The sequence below is a fragment of the Parus major genome, chromosome 18 (assembly GCF_001522545.3).
Source record: "Parus major isolate Abel chromosome 18, Parus_major1.1, whole genome shotgun sequence".
Taxonomy (NCBI): Eukaryota; Metazoa; Chordata; class Aves; order Passeriformes; family Paridae; genus Parus; species Parus major.
The window spans coordinates 9,716,517-9,744,489 of NC_031786.1; the positions used below are offsets into that span (position 1 = coordinate 9,716,517).

The 27,973-nt window shown below is 46.3% G+C and overlaps 1 protein-coding gene across 1 annotated transcript in view; it reads left to right on the plus strand.

The window, feature by feature from the left end:
- Positions 1-27,973, plus strand: part of MAP2K4 (mitogen-activated protein kinase kinase 4) — a 43,113-nt gene that overhangs the window by 8,609 nt on the left and 6,531 nt on the right. Inside the window, exons 3-8 of the mRNA XM_033518804.1 lie at positions 2,847-2,942; positions 8,469-8,643; positions 17,883-18,002; positions 23,679-23,798; positions 24,541-24,592; positions 24,995-25,122. Coding sequence (XP_033374695.1) covers positions 2,847-2,942; positions 8,469-8,643; positions 17,883-18,002; positions 23,679-23,798; positions 24,541-24,592; positions 24,995-25,122 — 691 coding nt within the window. The remainder of the gene's footprint in view (positions 1-2,846; positions 2,943-8,468; positions 8,644-17,882; positions 18,003-23,678; positions 23,799-24,540; positions 24,593-24,994; positions 25,123-27,973) is intronic.

Consider the following 27,973-nt stretch of genomic DNA (forward strand, 5'->3'; position numbering starts at 1 on the left):
AGTTTAGTGCCTGTGTGTCTCTGCTGTGTTGAGCAGCTGGTGGAGCTGGGCTCTGACCCTGAGGGGCTGGCAGTGTCACTGTTTATCTGAGATGGTCAGGCATGGACCACCACAGTTTGTATCTGATTGGACTCCCAACTTTTTGACTCCAGATGGAAAACCACATTCCTGCAGGAAACCCCTATAAATCAGCTCTTGGAATAAACGCTGCTCATTGCTACTCCGTGTACTTGGGATCCCACATTTCATCAGAGCAGGGCAGGCACATCCTTTATATCTTCAGACTTTTTTACCACCTCATAGTAAAATGTCTTTTGTTTTCCCCTGGCTATGGAAAACTGAGTCAACTCTTCTACTCTGTGGGTTCAAACTGAAGGAATCAGTTATTGCTTTAATCTCCTGTACACATTGAGGAATGGAGAATGAAGAGAGAAGAGTCTTCAGATTCAGAGACTGCATCAACCCCACGGGTCTTTGTCAACATCTTCTATCCTCATTCTTTACACAAATGAGTGACTTCCAGCATGTGCCAATGGAGGATGTTGGGTCTGAATGGACAGGATGCACACAGGAAAATCAGCCATTGAACAGAGTGCTCATGGGAAGTATCTTGTGGTGGACAGGATGGATGTGATGGAGGTCGGGTTGGCCTGTGGGACTGAACTGATTTTACTGTTCTGCTTGTTTGGGGAACAGGCTTCTGAAAAGAACTTAAATTATCTGGGTTTGCAGTGTATTGTGTCTGTGAAAACTACAGACATCCTTAGTGTCAGGTGGATGTTCTTGCCTCATGCCGCGAACACCTTTCCATTTTGGGAAGCTTCAGTAAAGAGGGAGCAAATCATAAAATCATAGCATAAACTGAGCTGGAAAGGACCCACAAGGATCATTGAGTCTCCTGGCCCTGTACCCTACAAAACTGCCCTCTGCTTGTGAGTGTTGTCCAAAGTTTCTTGAGCTCTGGTGGCCTTGGGGCTGTGACCATTCCCAGGGGAGCCTGGGCAGTGCCCCACCACCCTGTGGGAGAAGAACTTTTTCATGCTCTCCAACCTAAATCTAAATGGCCAAGCCAGCCTCCAATGGATTATGGCAACGCTGAACAGTCTTCATTGTTAAGCCTGTTTTAATTCCTTCCTTCCTAAGATAAGCTTGGAATAAATCCAGGTGAGCAAAAAGGCATGTGTGGTGCCTTTGCAGACACAAGTGTGGATCAGCTGGAAGTGATTGTTCCTGATGTTTCTTACTCCAGCAGTGTGAAGGTGGTTGTCCTCTCTGAGGAGCTTTGCTATAACCAGCTTGTGTTCTTTTCTCTCTCATATTCTGGGTGGGTATTTCACACCAGTGAAAAAGGGGAAAGGTAGTGGTCTAGGAGCATTGGTTTAGCTCCTTAGAGCACCCTTAGTTTTTTGGTAGCATCCTGGTAGAGCTTACAGCAAACCAGCTCTTGGCTCTGAAGGGTGAGTGAAAGCACCGTGCTCCAGCAGCCATCATGGAGGAGCCCAGCATGGAAAATGTCATCACACTACTGGAGCCTGGGAATCTTCACCTGATCTGCTCAAATCTTTTGTCATAGAGAAGGGACATTTTAAATAAAAGTCAAATTGTCTACTTGGTCTTGTTACAAGCTCTTTTGGTCACCACATTGAAATAGCTGCATCTCTGAATAAGCAGTCTCTGTCTTGCAGTCAGGTGCTTTCTGTGTCTCCCATCTGTCCTTGTCTGCCACAGAAAGAAATACATGACCAGGTGCATTCTCGGCAGTGAATTTCAGGTTGTTTCAGGCTGTGATGCAGCCCAAAGTTTGCAGGATATTTTTCGGTTGTATTTTTTTAAAATCCCAAAATAGAATTTGGACTTTTCCAGATTTGGGTTGTAATTTTTCGTCCTACAGAAGTTTAAATTAGAAAAAACACTTCTTTAGAGTATTTGAAATGAAACCATTTCTTACAGTTGAATCAGCAGTTCTCATTACCTGCCCCTCTAAGGTGGTTCCCACAAGGAGCTGATCAGAGCCCCTGGTTCCTTTGCTGGCCATGGCTGCAGTGGTCAGGGGTGCAAGGATCCAGGGCTTGCTCTCCACACAGTGCTTGGAAGAAGCCCATGTCACACAAGCTCCTCCAAGTGCTCTGAGATGACAGGTCCTCATGTCGAGAAAACTTTGTAGAGCTGCACAGCTTGAAGGATCTGAGATCCAGAATACAATTTTTGTTCCTAGGGAAGTCTCATAGTGCAGAGTGGTGATTAACTCCTGTCAGTTGTAGGGCACTGGAGGGAATAAGGATGTAGTTGTTCAATTCATTCAGACTTATTTGGGAGAGGGCATCTGATGAAGGGCAAGCCCACCTGGGAGAGACCACCAGTCCTAGATTGGTGGATTCAGGATGGAAGCTCGATTTTTTTATATATATATATATTTTTTTTTTTAAGGGAAAAAATGTTGTTAGTAAGATCTGCCTTAGCACAAGAAAAGCAGAGCAGGGATGGTCAATGTGCCTGGAGGGAAGTAGCATGTCAATAACATACAGGTATTTGGCTAATAAGTTAACAATGCATGTTTCTAATTGTAGTAATGCAGTTGGAAATAATAATTCTCATTACTGTAAGAAAACAAATTGTTTATGTTGACTTAATGTATAAAAATGAGTTCAAATCATTGAGTGCTGCTTTGCCCCCAAGGAGGGGAGGTTGCTTAGGTGGAAATTGGAAGAAAAAGGTGTGGCTGAGATTTGTGCTGCTGAGTGCTCAGTGGGCAGTGTGACTAGCTGAGTATTGTGTTGTACGTTATTGTGTCATGTGATAACAGCACCATGTTTTCCTGTCATTTCCACAACCTTTCCTGCCTGAAGTGACACACAAGCAACCCTGGGTAGTAATCACATTGTCCCGTTCAGTTTCAAAAGGAGAGAAGCGGACCTCATCCAGAAACTTTCCAGCAGGCTACAGTAAGCTTTCCTGTCTGTTAGCCATTGTCAAATCTTCTCCATTCTGCAAAAATGGCATCTCTTAAAGTAATGAAATTGTCTTAGAAATAGTGTCATTCCATTGGGTGATTGCTGTGTAATAATGATTTTGCAATTTATGGTCTGTATTGAGATTATTTTGTTGATTATTACGGCTGTGCTCGTGTCTGTGTTTGCTGTTCTCTCTCAGGGAGCTGCCAGTGACCCAGGAGAAGGAATAAAAAGAATCAGCATTCTCAGAAGGGTTGTTTAAATTAATTACCTCAGAGTTTTCCAGTATTATCCTGAAGTTCTTGAATCCAGTTTAAACTTTGAAATCCCAGCAATTGTGGGTTCAGTGAACGTGCTGCAGTTTGGCTCGTGGCTGAGTCAAAATGAGTTTGACATCACTGTGCTCAGTTAAATTCAGCTCAGTCTTCACCACGATGGGTGGACAGGTTTCTTCCATGTAAGAGCAAGGTTAATTAAAATCCATTGTAACTCAGTATTTTACCAGGGGAGCTTAATACAAAATATTGACATTTTAAATGCCTCAGCTAAGTCCCGTTGAAGCCAAGGAGACTCGTAGCAGCCTTTAGCACGTGCTGGGCTGAGACATGTGGGCTGTGGAGGGGTTGTGCCATCTTCCACTTTTGGTTATTATCTTTATTTTAACATTCTGGAGGAGCCTAAAAAGCCAGAGCAGTGCTAGGGAGAATTTCAGTCTCTTGGTCACAAGGAAAGGGAGCAAATATGCTTTGCTTTAGTCTGGGTAGGTCACAGGTGCAAAACTATTTCCTTCCTTTGCCACATTTTCTCTATCTCTTCTTCATGTCTGGGAATCTGTTCCTGAATATAATGAAGCCTCAGGACAGCTTACATGGATCAGAGCAAACCCAAATTAGTTCTTCCCCTCTTGCAAGGATGCTGTTTGTTTATGAAAAACAAAAATTTCTTCTTTTGAGAATCCAGAAAACTTTGTTACATCATCAACATTTCCACCCTTTAGGTAAAAAATTGGAACATTTCTTCTGGAGGCATTTGCTAGTGAAATTCAAACTAGGGTTGATACAGTATTAGTGCTGGCCTGCAGGGTCTGAAAATGATTTTAGAAATGACACAGACTTTGATATAGAAGAAATAAAGCTCTCTAAAACCTCTCCAGGCTGTCTGAAAGTCTTGGTAGGAATGTGTCAGCCACAGTCCTGAACCGTGTTTGTGCTCTGAAGTTGCACAGTGTCATTTGAACCCTGCAGTTTGCCTGGAAGCTTTTTTGTTAGGATTTATATTTTAGCTTTGGCTGATGGACCACAAATCCGTTTTCAAAATGTCAGCCTTTTTACCAAAACTATGGAGAATTAGAGTATATTCTGATTAACCCTAGTGAAAATAGGATCTTTAATGAGAGACTTCTGAGCAGAATCCAGCACCAGGCAGGCTTGGGAAGCACAGCTGGTTCGCTTGGATCTTTTTGCTTCTGCAGATTTTATTCATGTCAGCTGTACCATCGAGTATGTCAACTTTGGGGCTTCTTTGAGTCCTGCAGAGCTCTCAGCAAAGTGACACACAGGAGATAGGTAGCTACCTACAGCATCTTTTTGGCCTTGCTTCATGTCTGGAGACTTTCAATTTTGCTTAAAAACCCACCAACTTTTCTCTGCTTCTTTCAACAGTCCTCCTTTTTCATGCCAAGGAAATGCTTGTTTTTAAAAGTTGTGGCCTCCCTGCAGCTGTTTATTAACAGTAGGGCTCAGGGAACTTGCACAGCCTGTCTGGGAGTTTCCCAAGGTCTCTGTGGGTCTCCACAGGAGGTTTTGAGGTCCTCTGGCCATCACAGATGTGTCCAGCTGTGCAGCTTGTGGCGAGCAGCCTCGTGGCCATGCCGGGCACGGCGGTGCCTGGCGCCAGCACCCGCCCGCCTCCTGCCAAGCTGGACACAGCTCTGACAAAGGACAACTGTTTGGGGGAGTTGTTGTCTTGCTTGGTGCTCCTAATCCCTGCAATAACTGCTGTGACAAGCATAGTAACCATCTGCAGTGAGACCGACACATTGGTGCCTTTCAAACACGAGGATCGCAGCCACCTCCTCAGCCCCTTTCTTCTTTGCTTTTCAAAAGTTTTCAAAAGCGAGATGGGGAGTTGGAAGCTCAAGCCCTGGATGAGTTGGCAGGAGCTGTAGTCACTCTAAGGTGCTTTGGGAAAGGCTACTTTTAAGCATTCAAAGAATATCTAGCCCAGTTCAGCTATTTATATTATCATTTTAAATCATATACGAAGCCCCACAAGTCCATCTTAGACGTCCTGGGCATTTGGAGAATGTATGTCCAATTTTGCCCAAAATTCCCAGCCTTAGAGAAGGTTGAAGGTTGGATTGTACAGCTTAAAAATGAAGTGGTAAGAGAAGGCACATATCTGCTGACTTTAGTGCAGACTCTGATGTGCACTGATTCCAGGGACTGGGCACTAGCTGCTTTTACCTTCACTAGACCCTGGGCTGTGTGGTTGTCTTGCTATTCTCTGAAGCAGGCTAGTAGTATCCAGAGCACCAGGATGTAGTTTAGGGTTTAGGCAGCCTTTTTTGCCTCCATTTGGAGGCATGTCCACCCTATGGATCTGTGTCCTCATACACCTGCAGCAGTACAAACATACAGATAGATGTCCTGCACTGGCAATTTGGATTTATTGCCTCACTCAGATTTACATCAAAAACTTCCCAGTTTAGATCAGTGCTGAGAGTCTGTGTTCTAGATTTGCATTTCGATTTACACTGAAAAATTCCTGATAGGAAGCAGAGTTTTTTTGACATTCAAAGCAATTCTTGCATTCCAGTTACGACTCTTGAGGTGGGCCATGCTGCTTAAGGGAAAACTGCACTGCTTGCATATGGCTTATCAGCTAAATGAGCAAAACCTCTATTCAAGTATCTGTCACTCTGTCAAACTGGTAATTTGGTTATGTGACCATTTCCCTGGGTATTTGGGAAGAGCTGAGCAGGAGCTGTGGTTGCGAGACAAGGCAGATGGCATCATAAATACATAATGGAAATGAAGCCAAGCTCCAAGAGGGGAAGGTCTGGGGGTGGATGGTAATGGCCTGTCTTGATCCAAAGCCCTGGAGAGCTGCAGAGCCCTCGGTGCAGCCTGGGGAGGAGGGGATATTCCCCAGCTCCATCCTGCAGCTGTGGAACAATGGCCCAGATCCGCTTTCACACCACAGCTGGGGACACACAGGCTGCTTGTGTGACAGGGAAATAATGAATTCCAATTTGCTTTCTCTTCTGGTGTAGGGTCAGAAAAGCAAAATTTCCTAGTCTGAAAAGCGGAGGGAAGGAGAGGTGAAGGGTTTAATTGCTTATTTGAATAAATTACCTCAATGTGTAAATCTTTTTCATTCCATGAGAACTTTGATGTGAAATGTTATTTTCAAATAAGAGCTGAAAAAGGAGCTCAGTCAGTGAGAACTCAACATTTCACTTCTCTGCTGTTTTTCCTCTGCTTTTTTGAAGAGGATTTAGCTCTCAAAGATCATGCTCCTTCATGCCCACCAGCTGGCAGGAGGTGAGGCAGGAAATGCCCATTTGTCTGTGCTTCCTTGGCATGGTGCTTCTCACCTCCCTTCCTCCCTCAAAACAAGAACTATTTTTATGGCACTGACAAAACAGGATGGTGGAGCAGTTAGACAGAAACCAGTTCAGAAGCTCCCAACAGAAGCTGTCTGTGAGACACTTGGCACATGTGGAGGTTATGTTTCTTTTCATTTTTTTTTTCTCATTCCTTTTTTCCTCTGTTCTTTTCTTTTTTGTCATTTAGCTGCCTTTTTCATTCCTTGCTTTATAGTAAGCAATTTCCATGGAGAACCCCTCTGAATGCAGGGTTTGTTATGCACACAAGCTGTGAGATGGCATCCATCCCACCTGGGCTGTGTTGTAGCTCTAGCAGGTGGTTTCCCAAATCATTCCTAAGCACAGTGTAGGAGCACTGTAGGGAACAGCAGCTCTAAATCTTGAGCTGGGCAGGTTAGAGAGCAGGAAACACCATGGCAGACACAGCCCAGCAGTGGGGAGAGGAGCTGCTCCCAAATGCTTCCATCAAATGGGTCAAGGGTTCAGGACATGCAGCTGCTCCAAATCAGCAGTGCTAACCCAAAGTGCAGCAGAGGAAGCCATTTGAACTGTAGCTGCTCCAGTCAATTGGCCTTTTGCCCTCTCAAAACCTGGGATCCCAATAAAACCCCTCATGGTTGGGTCCCCAGCTGGGTGGTGTTTGCAGCTGCTGGTGACCAAGATGGGATTTATCAGCGTGGAATCAGCCGTGACCTGTTTATTCCTTGGCTGATAAACTCAATAAACTCCATGTGTTTGGTCAAATCCTCCATGTGTGTTCTGCTCATTGGGCCAGACCCTGGACAGGCAAGTGGAGGCTGGATCAAATATCCAGTGAGTTTGATAGATCTCTCCTGTACACAGGGTGGTCACAAGTACTTGTGTGCTTTAATATCCATGTGGGATCAGTGTGCCCTGCAGTGGGAATTGTCTGCATTGCTCTTAATGCATCTTGAAAGTGGAAAATGTGGGCTTTGGCTTACTTCATGACTCAAGAAGTGTGAATCAGCTAAATAACTAATGAAAAACTGAAATTTTGCATGGCATTTTAAGATGAAAAGTGTTGCAAATACTTGTGCATTTCCTGCTAATTCAGTGGTAGCATTGTTGCATGTGAATGAGCCATTGGGGGGCACCTTTGAACTCTTCTGTACACAAATTCTGGACATTCATCTGCTCCTTACCTGGACAAATCCTGGTGGATTCAGTAGGGGCAGGGTTTGCCTGAGAAAGTTAAATTAAGTGCTTGGTGAAGACACACCTCAACAGGCAGATTTTATTTTTATCATGTGTCACAAAGAACTTGTCTTGGTTTTTATAAATTCTTGGCTCTTTTTTCAGTTTTGGATAAATTAAATGATTATCAAAATGTATTGCATTTTGGGGGTTTGGTGTTATTTTCTTTCTTTTAATTGCAGTTTTCCATTAAGGGCAAACTTTTCCTAAAGTCTCACTGGTTCACCCAGAAGAGCTTTGCCTGTATTGATAGAATCCCAGCTGGGAGGGAGGCAGGTGCTGGGATGTGGTGGTGTAGAGCAGCAGGAGGTTTGGGGAGATGGGGCTGGGAGTGCTCTTCAGGCTCTTGGTGCTGCATGTTACCAGATCCTGCTCTCAGCCTGATATATTTCGTGCAAAGTAGAAAGAACTGTGTAAATGAGTGCTTAGAATGACTCTATGAGACGTATTGAATTTTATGCTGCAGCTGGAGAAACTTATTCTTAATTGAAGCTGTGGGCAAGTGTATGTCATTTTTGATTTAACATTTTCCCTCACCCCTCCACCCCCACCCCAACCAAAATCCTTCGTGGAGTCAGATTGTTGCTGTAGCTTTGTGAACCCCTCTCTTCTAATGTTTAATCAAGTGCTGAAAAGAGACATTTAAAGACTATTTAAAATGTGGAAAAATTGCTTCCCAATATTTTTGACAGAGAGAGACTGAGAACACACAGCATTGAATCATCAGGAAAATTGAAGATTTCCCCTGAGCAACATTGGGATTTTACAGCAGAGGACTTGAAAGACCTTGGAGAAATTGGACGAGGCGCTTATGGTTCTGTCAACAAAATGGTCCACAAACCAAGTGGGCAAATTATGGCAGTTAAAGTAGGTGATGCCCATCCTTACATTTGTACTTCAGTCCATTGGGATGCAGTGTGATGGAGAATTAAGGTTCTTCCATCTAGCACCCATCTAATTGCTCTGTTCTATTTATTTCTGGTGTAAAGGCTGCTGTTTGCTGAAAATACAGTGTATAATGGGCATGTTTTCAGGTGGTTTGTGAAGTTCTCATAATTGCTGTGCCCTTTTCAAAATGTCTATCAGGAACCTGCTGTTGTGAGGGGATCACACATCTCTGGAGACTGATGATGGGGCACGGGCCTTTCACCTCTGGGTCACTGGTTCAGGTACAGCCTAGGCTGGTGGTAGGCACTACTTGACATCTCATAGCTTCTTAGTGTCTTTTGTGAAATAAAGTAATGGCTTGAAATTAGCTATTAATGCCAGCATGTGCCATGGTGTGGCCTCACCAGGAGGAGCTGGAATGGAGTGGATGTCTTCTAGGGAATGTTGTGCTCTTGCTGATGTATGATGGATTGTCTGCTTTGTGCTTACCATGTCAGACTGTCCTGGAGGTGGAAAGTACAGCAGGTTTCTTGACTGTCCATTTTCTACTTTATGCTACCCAAATACTCACCTTAGAACCAGGAACAGCCTCCTCTCCCAGCTGAGCAATAATTATCTGTCTTGCCACAGCAGTGCTGCTCACTGGGCATCTTAGAGGAGCTGCTTGTCCATGGAGGTGGGCAGCAGCTGTTCTCTGTCTCTCTGGTCCTTTCCTTTGCTCACTGCAGGTTGCTAATGACATCTGTCTCTTAACTCTGTCAATGGTATCAACTGTAGGTGCTCTCATGGCTCCCAGGAAAAAGCAAAGTGAGTTATGCAGGAGTCTGTGTTGCTGTCTTTTCCAACTCTGTCTTCTTCAGAACGTTCCCTGATCCAGTCTGGAAAGATTTGCCCCTGCTGGCCTCACATGCCAGGCAGACACAGCTCAGGCCCAGCTCCAGCTGCTCTGATTGTGATTCCTACCTGTCTCTAGTGTGTCAGGTTACTGGAGTAACCCCCATCCTTTGATCTTCTCCAGTAACTGCTGACTTCCTCACAGTGCTGGGATCACTGCTTAGGTCTCTTGAGTGTTTTTGATGACCATGCAGTGCTGTTTCAGGCTGGGTTTGAATCCCTTAGAGTCTACAGTGGTACTAGAGGTTGCCTGTAGCTAAAGGCCGGTTTCTTTCAGTCTACCTTTGATAGAACTCACAAGTGTAGTTTGCAGGTGACAGGTTGAAAAAAGTTGGTGTAGTTAAATGATTCCTGGACACCTCCATCTTCTCAGACTCAGGTGTGTGGCCTGGGTACCTGTAGTTTTGCTAAGAGTGTGAAGGGGGCACACCCCCAGAGCTGAGCAGCTCTTTCCTGGAGCTCTGCAGTGGCTACAGCCGTGCAGAGAAGGGAGTAGCTTGTGTCAGGGAGAAGATGTGCCTGCTGGCACGGGGGTTCTCTTGTCCCACACTGTTTGCACGAGGACTTTTCAGCACCCTAGGTGAGCCTGGTCACCTAGGGCTCGTGGTGCAGGTACAGCCATGTGGGAGGCAGAAGGCTCCAGTTCTGTGTCCTTGGAGCACACAGCTGCAGATGGCATGGTGCAGCATGTTGAGCTGGCTTTCCCAAAGGATGAGTTGTGTTCTGGGCTTAGGGCTTACTTTTAAAAATTAAATCCAATTTGTTTCCAATGACTAAACTGTGAAATGTTAAAGCTGTGGGCTGAACTGGTGCCACCTTCTTTTCTCTGACCCTGTTTCTTTTGGGTGGACATGGCTGGGCCTGCTGGGGAGGAAAGGTTGGAGGGTTTGGGCAACAGCATCATTTCCAAAACAGTAGTGGTAAGCAGCTGTTCTGTTTGTCTCAGTGGGGAGAAAACACAAAATTGAGCGAAGGAAGGCCTGTGGGTGGAACAGTCAGTGAGGCCTCCAAGGCAGCAGCAGCAGCAATTCCCCAGACTGGATGGTGCAGTTCTTTGAGATGAGGTTTCAGGATGGGGCTAAGCTTGGGCTAGTGGCTAGTCCATCCCACACTCCTCAGATTATCCTTTCTCAGCTTCCTGGGGCAGCCATGATTGTGCATTAATCTTCTGCTCTTCCTCTATCTTAACCTGCCCATGCTGGGGACTGTCCCCCTCCTGCTCTCTCTCAAGCTTTGTGGTCTTGTGGAACTGTTGCCTTCAGCTGTGTGTTCTCCTTCAGCATAAAGCTCTTCTGTAAGAAGTTTGAGAAGAGGAATTGTGTTTTGTGAAAATGTGTCAGTTCAGTGAGGTCTTGGCTATGATCTCCATGGCACCTGCAGCTCTGTGGTGTGGCCCCATGCTGGGGGCAGGTGACAGGATCTCCTCACAGCTGGATTGTGGAGCCAGTGTCTGGGTATTTTTTGAGCTGCTGTCCCTCCTGTGCTTCCCCAAGAGCATTACCAGTGCAGCAGGCCAAGCATCCTTGGAGGGACCAGCACAAGGAAACAGCTTTATGGAAGTAGTAAGCCAAAAGTTGACTGTTCTGTACTGCTCACTAGATGCAGAGAAAATTGGTCCAGGGGCCTGTCCCATCTGCTCCTCCATCCTTTTCCACCACTCCCCAGATTTCCACTAATGTTGCTGCAAATTCCCAGCACGGTCAGGAAATCCCTACCCCACTTCTGGATGGGCTGTGTCCTGCTGGTAGCATGATCAGGCTTGTCACCACATTCTACCACAGGGAGATTCAAATCCTCCTTGTTCTGCAAGTGTGCAGCTTGAAACATTGCTCGTTTCCCCTTGCTGGAGTCTTCTCTGACCGAAGGCAGCTCCTGCTGTGCCAGGCCAGCTGGGCACCTCTGGTCACTCATTCTGCTCCCCTCAAAGGGTGTGGCTGCCAGAGCATGTCTTCAAATCCTATTCCCAGCTCCTTTCTCTTGCTTTTTGTAGCCTGTCCTGCCTCTACCCAAGGAACAGTTCCTTGAAGCTTCCTAAGCTTTCCTGTTTGGTGTGTGTGGCATCAGTGCCACATGGCACATAGGCTCCTGTGCCCCCAGGACTCTCCCAGCACAGCTGTTTTTTGCTGCACATCCAGTTTTTCTTACCACTGAAGGAAAACAATTCCTGAGGGCTGAAATATCACCAAAATAACTTGGGATCTGCAGGTGGAGACACTGTTTTCTTTCATTTTTCCCTGTAACTCATTTTGGTCTGTCAGCCCATGGGTCCTGGCAGATGTAATCCTGGCACCTTTAATGAATCTACTGGCATGGGCAGGGCTGCCAGGGCCCTGGGTGAGTCAGAAGGCTTTTCATCTGTGCTCCAGAGACAGTAGCAAAGGAGGAAAATGAGCCTGAAATGAGCCTCGTTGTGTCACTGGCTAAAACCACTGCAGCAAAGTTTCAGCTGGTGATGCATGGTGGGATGATCAGCTCTTGTCCCCAGTCCTGCTCCTCCCTCTCCTTCAGCCTTGGTCATTCTCTGTGAATATTCTTTCAATGACAAAGACATTCTGTCCCTCTTTGGGACAGAATAGGCTGAAGGCTGGTGTGAGCTGCAGGAGCAGGGACAACCTGCAGTTGTTTGTGCACCCCTTATGCTTTCTGCCACAGAGAGTTGTTTCCTAGAGCTATCAGGAGGAGGGGGAGTCCATGAAGGAAAGAGGGATCCAGCTCAAGAGGATTTATGTTCAAACCTTTCTCATTTTTGCCCCTAGAAAATGTTGCATTATGTTTTCCTAGTCTTCCAAATTTCCAAATAAAAAGCAATCTTTTCATTCTTCAGGTTGTTTCCTTTCAGATCTTCCTGGAGTTGCACCTTTTTACTCTGGTTCAACTGCCATCACAGTCTTCCTGTCACTGAAAATACCCTTTTCATTTTCTTAAGGATTTTTTGGCATATGAGATCAAGACTTTTCCGGGGGGAAAGAGAGCAGCCTAGTTTTGTCTAGTGTCAGATCTGGCTATGCAAACCAATAAATGCAGGACCAGTTTGTATGCTGAATCCTCACCTTGTCAGGTTTCTCTTCCTGGCTCTTCATTTTCCTGGGAGAAATCTCTTCTCCTGCCTGGTGTGTGTCTGCTGCACCAGCTCTTTGTGATCTTGCCTGGTCAGGCTTGCAGTTCTACCCACTATCCTTTGATTTTACTTCTGGTTTCTTGTTTTAGTGCAGTTTTTCCCAGTCTGTGGCAGTCTGTAATTGAATTGTGACCATTGTCCTGGGCTTCCCACTGTGCAGAGCGCCCTGGTTCCTCCTCAGATCTGCTCCAGTGCTGTCCTGGTTTTGTCTGAGAGGCTCCACAATATGTGCAATTCTCCAGCCCTTTTTGTATTTGTCCCCCAGCATCACCACATGGTGTTGTCCCAGCTGCTCCAGGGACTCTGCCTCTTGTTCTGTGAGGGTACCACAAATTAGAGGCACACAGAGAAACCCCATTTATTTGGATTAAATGTTTTCTTGGGAAACTCACCCAGCTGATGGAGGGGTGTAATTTCTGTCCTGAGGTTTCCTTCTGGCCCTGGTAACAGTTCACCCTAAAAGATGCTTTAAATGGTCCCTGGAATAGGAATCAAAAAAATAACCCTAATTGGAATGAGAGCTGGGAAGGATTCTTCCAGTTGGAGCAGGATGCTCTGCTTTGTACTGAAATACTGTACATGGTGTGGGTTTTATTAGCCAGGTACTTCACAGTGCCTCTGGAAGGCTGGGAAAGCTGCTTGTTTGAAAAGTTCATAAAATAAATAAGAACATATTTTACATAGTCAACCTTTGATATGTTGGGTGGCTCCTGTGCAGGTTAGGAGCCTAAACACAGCAGTGGTGTCCTGAGCATCTGGTGTTCCTGGCAGTGATGCCTGAGCCTCAGGCTCAGGCAGGAGATCTTCACCTGCTCCTCACCTCTTTGCCCTGCAGCAGGGAACACCTTGGACATCTGGGGTTCACCATCAGCAGCTTCTCCCAGTTTTGTTTCAACCAGTTCATCTGGCTGAGAAAGAAATCACTGAGACACGAGTGGAGGGGAGTAACCCAGCTGGGGGAGAGGGTGGTTTTGTCCACAGTGTTCAGATTCCCCCACCTCAAAATAAAGTGATTTTCAGCTGCAGGCCAGAATTTTTTGTGTCTTCCAATATCCTCAGCCCAGCTGACTTAGTCCCAGTGCAGTATTGCCTAGTCCATCCTCCAGTTCCAGTCAGTGTCCTCAGCCATTGTTGCTGGTTTCCTGTTTTCTCTTTAGTTTAATACTAGTTTTGATGTGCTCTAATTGTTCTCTAAACTTGTCCTAAGGAAATCAGAGGCATTTTCAAGATCAGTTGGGTAATCAGAGGTGTCAAGCCCATGGGCCCATAAAAGACCCCTGTTCTTCTGGGGAAGCCAGTAAGCCCTGGAGCTGTTTCTTGTTCCAAGCACAGAGTCTCTTGTACATTGTTTTGGTAGTCAGCACTTGTTCTCTCACCCACAGCTTCAAACCAGAAGTTCCTGTCTGACTTTCTCTGGTTTCTCCATGGCAGTCTCACAGCTGAAGGAGGTTGCTAAGTATCAAATGCCCCTGAGAGCAGAAATTTAACATTTGTTTATACCACCATGATCCTTCCATCCTTTCCTGGATGCCTGATAGCCCATAAAGGCCCATCAGAATGATACATTTGTATATTTAGCTCCTGCCAGGGGCACATTTCTGTCTTTCCCATGTCCATATGACTTCCAAAGAGAAGTCTTGGGGTTTTATTATTGCTAAACCATCATTGTACTTCTTCCCACAACTGAGTGACACACTCAGAATTTTCTGTTTCAGTCATTTGTTTAGGTCTGCTGGCTGAGAGTTGGGGAAACCAGTGTTCCCAGTCCTGCTGGTAGGGTAGCTGGGGAGGGAGTGGATGAGGTAGAACTGAAAAGGAACGGTGAAAGTTAGAGCCTCATGACAGGAGGTGGGAAACTAGTTGTGATCTACTTCAGTCAGCAGTAAATGTGTTTCACATGGGGAGATAGATATTCCCATCCTCAGCAGTGACTGGGCAAACCCTCTTTTGCTACTGGTTTGTTGTCCCAAATCCCTGCTATCCCATAGAAGGACCAATTCTCCCATGGCACTGCCAGGCACTGCTGTGCTGAGCTTTCTGCTGAGGACACTGGTGAGCCACTCAGGACAGTTCTGGATTGTCTCACAGCTCAAGGAGTTGAGTTTCAGTTTGGTGTTTACAGATTTATTTTTTTTTCCTTCTTTTTTTTTAGATTTTTTTTCAACTGGTCACTTCACACTGCACCTGAATCTTTCTGTGTGCACATTGGGCTGGATGATATCTCTTCTGTTTTGGGTCAAGTTTCTGGAATCTGCCTGGTTTTAGGTTTCAGAGTGGCACAATCCACAGCACAGACTGTGCTTTTGCTGTTGATGCTACTCAAAGCATGGCTTCAGAGCTCTTCTCCCTTATGTTGGGAGGCTTTGTCCTAACCTGTGTTTGACTAAAAAGGGCTGGAAAATTTTCTCCTAGATGATTTGATAAAGTTTAAATTGGAGGGCAACAAGGAATTGTTAAAAAGGAGACTCCATAAGTTTCTACTACAAATCCCCCTTTTTCCATTTGTGGCTTGTTTGGCTGTGGGGCCACTTATCAGTGACTGCAGGAAGGTGACAGGGCTGAGATCTGTAAGGCCTGAAGTCAGCTCCTGTCCATCCCTGTCTGAAATGCTGCCTTAAGCAGCTGCCTCACCTTGTGTCTTCCTTCCCTGCCATTCCCATGTTCTTGGGGAGTGTCTGTGGGAGCTGCAGTGCTTTGCCCTGTGCCTTGGGTTGAGGTAGCAGGTTGTATCATGGATCATGAGCTATTTGGGTAGGGACTGCTGTTGGCTTTCCTCACCCTCCTGTTCTGCTGCTGAACTGGGAGGAGTGCTGAGCTGCAGCAGGCTCCCTGGCACAAACCTTGTCCAGCCTGGGCTGACCCTGTCTGTGTGCTGTGCTGCATGCTCTCCTCTGAGCTCTCCCTTTCTCTTGACTTTGCCAGTCTCCAGCGCTGTTTTATGAGAGCTCCCAGTCTTGTATCATGGCATTCCTTTCACTCCCTGAAGCAGTGTTTGCTGTAGTGTCCACGCTGGCTTCTCAAGCTGTCCTCTGCCCTGTAGCTGACGCACTGTCTGTGCTCTGGGTCCTCTGCCAGCCCTTTCTTGCTCATGTTTGAGGAGAGGAGCGTTTGGTTCCAATGTTTTTCTGGAGTGCCATTAAAATCACCTCCACCCTACAGTGTATATTTCACATGGCTTCCAGTGCTGGAGAAGTGACAGCAGAGGAGGAATGTCAGAGGTGGGAGGAGATGCTTTCAGGAGAAGCTGTGGACTTTGAGGTGGATGCTGTGGGGTTGGCTGTGACAGGTGCAAGGGGAATGCAGGGCAGGGCTGGGACAACTCTAAGGTGACCAGGACAGAGGCTTTTTGCAGACAGACATGGAGTGGGCACAGAAGGAGGATACAATGTGGAGAAAAGCTTTTGGTTCCTCACCAGAGGTGACCTTTTCAGTGTGGGTTATGTCTCAGTGAGAGGCTGAACTAATGTTCTTAGGTCTCACCACAGTGGCTTTGGCATCCATCACCTTCCATGGAGGTCAGGGTAGTGACATTTCCATTTCCCACAGTGCTGTCACTTGGACAGAAACATTCACTCTGCTCAGCCTTCAGCCTCTCAGGGGATTGCAGAGCTTTGTATGGTGAGGGCACAGGAGGAGGGAATAGCCAGTGGCTGGCTGAACTTGTGTGGCACAGACCTGAACCAGTGACCTGGAGGTGAAGTGTTTTAGCTCCGTTCCTGGCCCATTGAGCTGCTTCTTGCTCTGTTGGTGACACAGAACCCCACCTGCTCAGCACATCATGGGTGTTACAGACTGTGGGTGCTGGATGAGTCTCCTGACAGGTCCCCAAGAACTCTAGAACTCACATGGTGGCAAAAAATATAAACATATTATTTACTGGTTTAGGCCAAAGTAGAGGTACTAGAACATTAACAAGTGGTTAAATACCAAAATACCAGGAAATACTACAGGTAAGGAAAATCACAGTGTACTGTCCTTATTTTGTATGGGTCATCACAAAAGAAGTCCTAAAATACATAATGGTGCACTGTTAGACATGTGGTGCTGTATGAATGGCCAGCCCTGAAATTCACCTGGCCTGGGCTGGCTGATGTGTGTGGTCCTGATGCCACCAGCAGTTGCCCCTGGGGCCATAGTACTGGTGAAATGGGTGCTAATATCTTGCAGATCTTTTCTACAAGCTTGAATAATTTCTCTTTCTTGGATAACTATGTAGTTTTTGTTGCTGAGGATGGTCCTGGCTACCTCTGTTGCTTTGGACTTTATGCCAGATATTTTTTATTTTTTATTTTTTTAATGGTTTTTCAACGTGAATCACAGCTTCAGGATCACGATTTCCTCACTTGTGATTCAGAGAACATATTAATTAGTGCAAGATGTTAAATATATCTGTAAAATCACATGAAAAACAGGGTGGTCATCTCCATCCTTCATTTAACCAGTTTCATGTTTGAAAATGCAGTTTTCAGTTTTCAAATGTGCATTATTCTTTGAAGCCCAAGTGAAACTTTTCATAATATATAGTGTATATATGAAATGTCATGTGTGTATACATATATATATATATCAATATACACATGGGGTATGTGTCTGTATAAAGTATTTTCTGTACAGTGTTGATGTTCCCTCAGCTTTACTAGGTAAATGGATTGTTAGTTTTGTGAGAAGAGCTCACAGAACTGCTGCCCATCTTTAACATTACCAGGGAAATTTGTCCCCTGGCTTCTGTGGCAGTCCCTTCTCCCCAGCCATGGTGGAGGCTGTGCAAGGAGCCTTTGGCTTCTGTGCTTAGAAATTTTAAACATAATGTTCCTTGGTTAAATTTCAAACCAGTCTTCAAGCTCCATCCAGCATGGCTAAGAACTGTGTGGGAATTTGTTTTGAAATGAAAGCCTGGATGTGGTGTTTTGCTGTAGTTTTCAATGAAATTTCAGCTCTTTAATTTCTTTCTGACATTTCATCTGAAAATGTTGATGCTTGTGCAAGGACTGAGGGTTTTATAGGCTGATCAAACAGCTTTAGAAGTGTTCAGTTACATTTCTTATTTGAGAGCACTGCTTGATTCTCCAGAGTGTTTTTGAGCATGCCTGGGGGACTGCCTGCTCTGCTTGGGTTTGGGCTCCTGGTCACGAGAGTCCATCAGCAGGGCTGAGCATACAGTAATGGCATGGAAGTGATAAAGTCTCTGCCACTCTTCCTCTTTCAGAGAATTCGGTCGACAGTGGATGAAAAGGAGCAGAAGCAGCTTCTGATGGACCTTGATGTAGTGATGAGAAGCAGTGACTGCCCGTACATTGTTCAGTTTTATGGCGCGCTCTTCAGAGAGGTGGGCACCCCAAACTTGCTTCACTTGTAGCACAGTTTGGGTTTTACCTTGTTTTTTCCCTTGGTAGTTTGAAGCTCATGCTAAGGAAGAGAAAATTGATACATGTTATGTTTCTTGATTCCCCACTTTTACTCAGGGTGTTTAGCCAGGAGACCCAGGTGTCCGGGCACTTCTGAACAAGCATTTGGTCCCTTTGCAACAGGAGGCTTGGAGAAGATGGATGTTGAAATCTGACTGCTTCTTCTCCTTCCTCTTGTAGTTCTTCTGCAGCCTTGGATTATCCCTGCTCCTGTAACTGCTCTATTCTGAAACTGTCACAGTATAGGGGGACAGACATGGAGCCTTTGGCTGTTTTCCATTACTTCAGCACAAATCCAGTACCTCTGCTCAAGAGAAGAAGGAAAATAGAGACCTAAGGGCTGCAGGTGGTCTTTGGGGATTATCAGGCATAGCAGCATGTGCAGAGTCTTGTGAGGTTTTACTGGAAAACTTTTAGAGGGAGGTCAGTGTTGTAGATAAAACTCAAAACTGTGTCTGAATATTCAACTCCTGCTTCTAGAGAGTCTGCCTCTGTAATTTTGCCAGGTCACTCCTCTGGTTTAAATCCCATTCTCTAAAATAAGCATAATAATCCTTCCTTTTCCCACGCTCTGCTTTTTCTGGTTTTTTGAACATGGAGCCATTTTGGGCCAGCAGGCATTGTCCATGCTCACACAGTGCAAGCTCCTACCATGTGTGGAGCCTCAGCTTGGCTGGAAATTTCTGGCTTTGCTGAGATAATGGTGGTAAGTCTTTCAGCTGGTGTGAGGGAAGGTCTGTGGACAAAACAGTGTCTTGCCAGATGCTGGTGAGCAACATGCTCAGAGCTGTGCAAGCCTCTCACCTCCCTTCAGCTGTGGGCATATCTCAGGGTGTAAATGTAAATACATAAACAATATAAAAGCACTCAAATTCCAGCTTGGCTGCACTTTCTGTCATGTCCAAAAATCTCATCATCCTGCAGCCAGGCAGGGCTCCCAGGTCTCCTTGCATGCTCTGTCTAGGAAAGGTTTCATTGGCATTGCTCTTGTTGGAGTGAAATCCCCTTTTCCCCCTTCAGCATAAGTCCTGTTTGCTTCTGAGATGGAACCAGCCTTCCCCTCTCCTTGGTCCCTCACTGCCTAGGGATGTTCCAAGTCACGTTCCTCAGGGGTACAAAGGCTGGGCTGGGAGGCTTCCATAAAGTTTTGTGTCTTGTCCTATTAATTGTTCCAGTATTAACTAGAATTTTAATCTTTTAAAGATAGCAAAGTATGACAGCAGAGAAGCACAGAAAGGGAAAAAAGGAATTTCAGCAGCCTGTTTGGATCTGTCTGACTCCCCAGTCTACATATCAGATCAGTTCTCAAATAACTGTGAAAGATCCAGGTCACTGCTGCACCATCCCCTTGGGGATCATGAAGATCATGGGACATTGGTGAAGACTGAAACTCTCTCAGGAAATCTGCAGCAAACTATATAAAACAAAGCTCTTTGTTCCAGCATTTCAAGGTGAAAAGTAAGGAAATCCTTTTGGGATTACCTACTCTGAGCTGGGATTCAGGTTCTCTGGCTATGGCTAGAGCAACTGCTGAGAAATCTTCTTTGCCTGCTCCTAAAAGGTGAAACCTGTCCATGTGAGCCTCTTCACAGGAGTTTAACATGCTGAATAGGCAGCTTGTGCAGTCAGAAGGTTGGCAGGATCCAAGCAGCTCCAGGAGAAACAGCAGGGCAGCTGGCACAGAGGGAAGGCAAGCAGCCTTCCACAACAGGGAGTGTTTGATGTGGAGAGGCAGAGCTAAGCCCTGGGATCCTGACAGTTTGGGAATACTAAACCAAATTGGACAAAATTATGGAAGGTCTTAGTTTGTAGCCAGACAAGTGTCCCAGCTTGCAGTTAGGGAAGTAGCTGTGAGCACAAGTTCCTGTGGCAGCCCCTGGGAATACCAGCAGTTCGATTTGGAAAGGCAGAAAATACCACAAAATTTCTGTAGTTGTATTTTCTCTTGCTTGTTCTGCATTTTGTGATAGGGAGAGTCTTCTCTGGGTGCTGCTTGTCCCTCAGCAGGCAGCACCTGAACCTTATAATTTGCTGCCTGTTCTTCAGTCAGAAAGGACATTTCTGTGATGGAACATGTAACATGTTGATTGCCAGGTACAGGACTTTGCTTCGGCTCATTGGCACTCACTAGATGAGATTAAATTCCCTGGTCAATGAAACAAGAACAAAGCTGAAAGAGTGTAAGATGGTGTTTCAGTCTGTGCAGTCAGGGACTTCAGTGCACCATGGCCAGGACATGGTTTGCTTTCTGGGCTGCAAGCACATGTTACCAGCTCATGTTCAATTTGTCATCCACCAGTATCTCCCAGCCCTTCTCCTCAGGGCTGCTCTCAATCCCATCATGGGAATCACTGGTGAGTGCCCTGACCCAGGTGCAGGATCTTACACTTGTTGAACTTTGTGGGGTTCCCACTGGCCCCAAGAGACCAGCTGGTTTTTCCATATTGCACCCAGGAGAGCCCAGTCCTGCTGGTGCACACAGAGCTGTCCACATCAGCCATCAGAGATGTGACTGAAGAGGATCTGGCTGCTCATGCTTGTGTGTTTCTTCTCAAGGCTGTACTTGCTAGATGGGGGAAGAAAAAAAAAAAAGTTGATTGACAGGTGTTCTGCAAACATTTCACTTGAGTCTCTTCTTGTGAGAAAAGAGGAGCTGTGGGTTGCACTGGGACCCCCAAGACTTTGGCCCTGAGTGTAGCTGCTTTAAGAGGTTTTTAGGTCTGGAAAACAGATGGTCTTCTTTTCTTGCCTGTCTGCTACAAGCTTTACAGTTGCTCTGGTTTGAAACAGTACCTGTAAAGCTGTGAATGTTTGGGTAGTTACCATGACCACACTAGTGGCTCTTGAAAGTACCTGTTCTGATTGTGTTTCTTTTCAAAAGGAGAAAAGAGCCTTATCTGACTTGGAATCTCAGGAGTGACTCCTACACAGTGCAAGTGTAGTTGAGCCAAGTTTGAACCAACAAGTTCAATACTTGATAAAATTATTCAATGAAAAATTCATTGCAAGTTGCAGAACATGCCTAGGGAGCTGGGTAAATCAGCCCATGGGGAACTTCTGCTGGCAGCAGAGAAGAGCTGGGATGGATGTGTTGGTAGCACAGTGCTGGCTGCTGTGAATTGCTGACATGCCTTGCTCAGTTGTTTGATCTCTTCGCTGTTGATGCAAATTTGCTGCCATTCCTGAGCACATCTGTCCCTGTTGTCAGTCCCTGGTCTGTAGGAAATATGTCCTGTGTGCCACATAAATATCTGCTGGTGGTGGTGACATTTGTCAGTCTCTCTCACTGGTGCATAAAGAGCTGGCTGCCCCTGCAGTGAGCAGATGTGATAAATCTTCAGCATTTGCATCACAGAGTGGGTGGGTGTTGGCAGGGACCTCTGAGGTCACCTTTTCCAGCCCCCATCAAGTGGGGCCACTTGACCAGGACTGCATCCAAATAGCTTTTGATTCTCTCCAGGGATAGTCTCCACAGTCTCCTGGGGCCACCTGTGCCAGTGGTTAATCCTCCTCACAAAAAGTGTTCCCTCATGTTCACAGGGAACCTCCAGTGTGTTCTTTCCTGATGAGCTGCACTCCAGATGAGTGACATCTTCGTGACTCCTGCTCCCTTGTCAATGGCAATTCTCTGCATTGAGAAGCTGAAGCATCTCCATTGCTTGTGAAGTGGCTTTTGTGTCTGTCCTGGACAGGGATATTTTGAATTAAATACACAGGGTGTTCCTGGACATTTTTTTGGAATGTCTGCAAGATGTGCATTAGCATCTGGTAATCTAATACCCAGTAAGGACTAAAATGCATTCTTTGCAAGAATAGCTCTAGGAGGAAGAGAAAATGGAAGCACTTTTGTCATTTTATCATTGGAAATCAACCTGACCCAAGAGGCAAAATTTAAAGTGAAACTTTCATTAGGGTGGTTTTGTCCTCACAGTTCTCAGTGGAGTAGGACTTGCCCATGTGCATCAGTGCTTCTTGGTGTTTGGTCAGGGAGACAGCTGAGTTCCCATTGCACAGCCAGTCTTCCTTTTTCTTCCCATTCAAATTCACCAGTTTGCCAGCAGGTGAGGCTCTCCAAGTCCCAGGAAGAGTTAGCCTGTAGAGTTTTGGATCTTGCCACCAGCCTTAAGGATGCTGTGTAGTGGAAAAGGCCTGTTACCTTTTTCCTTTGATCTTGCTGATGTGAATTCATGTAGGTCGTGTATGTTTTTATATTATCAGATCAATAAATGCCCCCATTCAGGAGTTCTGTTTGGCATCTACTTTAGGAGACCAGTAAACCAGGTCTTTCCTTGGGTGCTTTTGATCATGAAAAAGTTTTTTTTATGCTTAAAAATCACCATTGGATAGAAATCTGTTGTACTTCTTTGAAGTTTCAGTACCATACCCATCCCAACCTATGATGCAGAGTATGAATGAAGCCTTTATTATGGTAATGGCTCTGCTCAGATGTTGTTCACTTGGTTTGTTTTGCTGTCCAAACACCAGCTCTTGTAGCCTGGCAATGGAAGCCACTCACAGTACTGGTGCAATTGGACATTAATACAAGACTGCAGGTGATCAGTGGCATTCTGGCTCTCTAGAACCAGTCCAGTCTCCCATGGTCTCAGTACAGTAGCCCAGGCCTGTCTCAATTTTTTTATAAATCTGATCAAAACAGAAGCAGTTTTTGAATGATCCTGTAGCCAGTAGAACCAGTCCATGAGAGAGAGGCTGCTCTCACTACAGATGGCTCATAAAGCTCTGGTGGGCTTCCAGTCTCACTTGATTTATTCACATGACTGGCTGTGGAGCCACACTGCCTGCCCTGGGCCACTCTCCATCAAATGGAAGTGCTTCACCTGCACTTTGCTTTCATTGCTGGTGTGGAAAAGAGAAATTGTCTACGTGTATTGCCCAATTTCATTTCTCTAGTTTAAATCTGACCAGTTCCTTAGCCAGCTTCCTCCATAGCCACCCTATGGTCTGTAGCAGCCTAAGTTCACCTTTTTCCAGGTCTCTTGAACTGTGCTGGTTATGCCCTTGTCCTGCTGTGCTGCTCTGGCCTTTTTCACTGTGACGTCCCTGCTTCCTTGTTTGTCACAGCACTTACTCCATCTTCTTCTTGGGTGAAATGAGAATTTTCTGGGCTCAGGCTTGTACCAGCCCTTGAGAGGATGACATCAGCTCCTGCTCTGCCTTGAGCTGATGTGAAAAGCCTGATGCCAAATGAGCAGCATAAACTGGAGCTGACTGTGGCTGTAAACCAAAGCCTTCTTCCCCAGCTAGCCAGCCCTTCCTAGGAAAACAGCTCCCCTCTTCTGGGTGTTCCACTGTGCCTGCAGCCTTCTGGAGAGCAGAACGGTGTGTGAGGCTTGGATTCATCTGGGTTCAAATATCTAAACTGTAATGTTGGGTGTGAGCTGGGCAGGTAAATACCTCTACTGTGAATGGGAGCAAGTCTTTCATTGCTAAAAATAATCAAGTTGAATTCCATCCTTTCTATCAAATGCATGCTGCTGTTAATGTATTTCATAGGATTCAACAGATCTCTATGCTCTCTGATTTGTGTTTCTCATTTTTATCTCAACATAGTAACACACATTATTTTCTCTTTCCAGGGTGACTGTTGGATCTGTATGGAGCTCATGTCTACCTCGTTTGATAAGTTTTACAAATATGTATATAGTGTATTAGATGATGTTATTCCAGAAGAAATCTTAGGCAAAATCACTTTAGCTGTGAGTATTTTGTTAAAGCTTTCTCTTGATAATTGAAAAGTTCAGAACCTTGTTCAGATCACACTCCATGTGAAAAGCTGTTTGGTCTGTGGAGCAGAATTGCTGTTGCTGTTTGCACCACACTGGGAATGGTTCTTAGTGTGCTCATGACTTTCCCACAGTGTATTGCATGGTGTAAAAGGAGGTCCTGGGGTCAGTAATCAGTTCATAAACAGACCTCAGGACCAGCTTCCTGCTCTGCCTGAGTGGGAGCACCAGCAGCACAGGCACCAGCCCAGACCAGAGAAGTTTCTGGCAGTCTTGTACAAAGGCTCCCAAAAGCACTGGAGAACCTGGCTGATGTTTTCTTGGTATAACCTGGAAGTTCTGGCCTAATGAAAAGTCAGATAATTGAAACAGTTGTGACTTATTGAAAAAAATACAGCATAGGGATTGAAATAAGTTATTGCTCAGAATAATTAACATCAGAGATTGTTGTTTCCACCCCTTACTCCCCTCTCCCAGCGTGGGATCTTTGCAGGTCACAGGGGATGTATGTTCACTTAAGCCCATACTCTCTCTTGTATCACCTTCTGTTTGCAGAAAAGGTTCAGAGAAAAATGCTTTTATTACGTGGCATATTATAGCATTGATATTTCAGTGTATTAAATGCTTCTTACCCCTGTTCATGGAGTTCCAAAAATTTAATAATCACAGGACTCTTACGACATCTGCTTATTTTTCATCTATTTTTCTTTCCTAGACTGTGAAAGCACTAAACCACTTAAAAGAAAACTTGAAAATCATTCACAGAGGTGAGTTCCTTGTGTCTTTTTTTAAGTTTATACTTTTTCTTCTTGTCCATTAAAATAATTGCAAGGATTGTTAGCAGCCCATGGTTCACTCAGAGTGTAAGCAGGGCACCTGTTACTGCCACGAGTCTGAGTGCAGGTTTTGAACGAGTGTCCCAGTGTCTTTCTGTTGCCCTTTCAGCCTGTGTTTTTTCCATGTGAGTGATTTCAGGGTGTTTGTGCATCTGCTTCTGCCTTTGGGCACGTGGCATCTCCAGGGCTGGCTCCATCCCCTCGTGCTCCCGTGCAGGATCCGGTGCCAAAGGTGACGGCGTGACGCTGCCGGCCTCGATCCTCTGCAGCTGCTCTGCTTGAAATTGAAACCTCCAGCCGTGACTTACTGCTTTAAATTTCTTTCTCCTGCAGACATCAAACCTTCCAATATTCTTCTGGACAGAAATGGAAATATTAAACTCTGTGACTTTGGCATTAGTGGACAGCTCGTGGACTCCATTGCCAAAACGCGGGATGCAGGGTGCCGGCCGTACATGGCGGTGAGTGGGATGAGCCCTGGGCTCTGGGGGATCTCACCCTCCCCGTTATCAGCCTGTTCCCTGTGGGATGAACACCCCTTTCCTGGATGAAACTGAGCTCTGGATGGAGTGCTGCTGTGGAAGTCTCATCCAGGCTGTGGCAAAGTGACCAAATTGCTGGTTTTTTGCTGGGTTCCTCTGCTGCTGCCATGGCTGTGGTGCTGGAGTGGAGGGGAGCTCTGTGCCCTCCAGCAAGTCCAAAACACCATTTCCCAGGGGTGCAGGGCTTGTCTTGGTCTGCAAGAAATCCATTTGCTCTGGTAAGATTATGTCACAGAAGTTATTGCAGAGCAGAATTACAGTGATTTTTGTAAACCACTTTAATTCCAAAGTGTGCCAGAACTCCATTCCAGGAGAATGTGATTCTGGAGAGCAGCAGTAGCTGAGCAGCTGTGTGGAAATTGCTGGGGCTGAGTTGTGGCTCCTGGGAGTCTGTCCTGCTTGTTTGCTGCCCTCCCCCTCCCAGAGAGAAAAGCTGCAGTGATGATTTTGGAAGCTGTCTGAGGTTTTTAAACACTTCAGTGCTTCAGGGTGCTTTGAAAATGCATCTCTGTTCTCACATGAACCTTGTGCAGGGAGCTGTGTGCCTGCTGCTGTTCATATAACTTTAATTTTAGTGCCTGTCTTGAATTTTGGCTATATATTTATGGCTCTGTATGCTGAAAAATACTGTTTTCTGAATTTTTAATCTACCACCAAGTAGAAAAAAGGAAAATATCTCTGTTTTAAGGTATGATTCCCATCTGGCTCAGGCCATGGCTCTCAGATGGCTTTTCTCTGGCTGTGGTGTCCTGTCCAGGCAAAACCTGTCTGCCCTGACTCTGATCTTTGAGCCATGGGTAGGTGGTTAGCTCTGCTCAGGCTGTTGGTGTAGTTATGCCATGACAGTCCCTGAGATGTCTTTAAATAGCTGCAGTGCTCCTTTTCCCCTGGGGTGTAGGTGGGTCAGTGCTTCCATAGCCCTTTGGTTTTCCTTTTTCCTGTCTGTCTGTGATTTGTGCAGCTCCATCAGCAGCTCCAAACTTGGGTGGACTTTTAAGTGAGCAAAAGTGTTGCAGTTTGGTTTGTGTTTTGGCAGGGCACAGGGTTTGTGGGGCAGCCAGCAGCTGGCAAGGGATGTGGGAGATGATTGGCCTCTTCCCTGCTGCTCTGCAGCCTCCTTTCCAAGTACATGAGCATTTCCACGTATCAGGGAGCCTGGGAAATGGGGAGATGTCCCCAGTGTGCAGGCACATCTGCCAGCTATTTCTCCAAGCCAGCAGAGGCTGATGCCTGAAGGGATGCTGTGATCAAACTGGATATACCTGGGAAGGACTCAGGCTGCCACACTCCTCTCAAAAGGAAAATAGTATTTTTTTTAGTGTAAAATAGGTCAAGAGTAGTAGCTCTGTTCAGCCAGGGAGGCTCTGCTGGCTGCTTTTCCCTGATGATAGTGTCTCGTTTTGCAAGGCCCACCAACCCCATGGCACTTGCTCCCTGAAGGAGCCCACATAGCTGTTGGTAACAACGACCCTGGATGTCAGCCAGTCTGGCTGGGAGCGCTCTGAGGAGGCAGCAGGAGCCATGTCCAGCTGCCAAGCAAGTGCTGTGTGCTTGAACCAAAATTGTTGGAGCTGTCACAGTGAGCGGCGCCTCAGCCTTGGAGCTGTGGTGCTGAGAGGTTGTTTTGCTTTTGGCTTTCAGCTCCCCCACCATTGTTACAGTGAGCAAAGGCCTGTAAATGTTGGTACCTCGTGTTCTCTGAAGGAAAGAAAGGCAGGACTGAGTTCCCAGGCAGCTGCTGGCCCTGGAGCAGCCTGGGCTCCTCTGGACCCTCCTCACCCGTGCCCTGTGCTGGTGCCAGCACTGGGGTTTGCTCCAGGTGAAGTTCCACAGCCTTCACCCAGCAGTGGGTGCTGCTGGCCAGCCCTGCATCCTCCCTGAGTGCTGCTCCCTGTGCTCCCTGCCCTGTCTCTGGCTGTGTGGATGCTGCTGGGAGTGGGCTCCGTGTGCCACGCTGCAGCTCTGGTGGCCTTTGTGACATTGCTGTTTTTTGCCTTCTGAGTGCCCCAGTGAACCCAGTGCCCCTGTCAGAGAGGAAGGGTGAGACTGAAGTGCTTGGTTAAGGGAGGGGCAGACCCAGACGGTGTGAGGATGGATGTCCTGCCCTGCCCTGCTCCTTCAAGGCCTCCAGGAGTGGACTGTGATGGTGTCACCTCCATCCTTGGTCACTCGGGTCCTTTTCCCAGGTTAGCTTGGAGCCTCTGGCTGCAAACTTCTCACTTCTCCTTGAAGGTGAACAGTTGCTGCTGGCCTTGCTGTCAGGGCCAGCTGGATGTCTTGTGTCCAGGTGGTTCAGGCAGAGATCAGGCTGTGTATGGCTGTGTTTGTATAGCTGGGGTTTGGAAGAGAGGGAGGATCTGTTGTGCCCACTGCTCATTTTCCAGTCAAGATGCTGGTGCTCAGGTGGACACTGATCTGGAGAAGCCCTGTGGCAGCCTGTACCCTTCTCTGATGCATCCATACCCTGTCCCTTCACCCCATCATCACATCCAGAGATGGGTCTGCACCTCAGCCTTTTCCTTTCCTGCTTGCACTTGGCACCAGAAGGACACCTGGGCTGGGCTTTGTCTGCAGCCCTTGCTCCAGGTCCCCAGAGGGTGACATGGTGACTCTTCCTTGCTTGGTGTTAATTGCTCCCATGTGATCTACATGGAAAATTCTCAGCATTCTTCCTGCTCTGTATTTAGATGGGATTTATTTTGGTCCTTTAACTGTGCCACCATGGTCTGGGGCCAAATCCCCGTTCAGTCACAGGAGCAGGGTGCCCCTC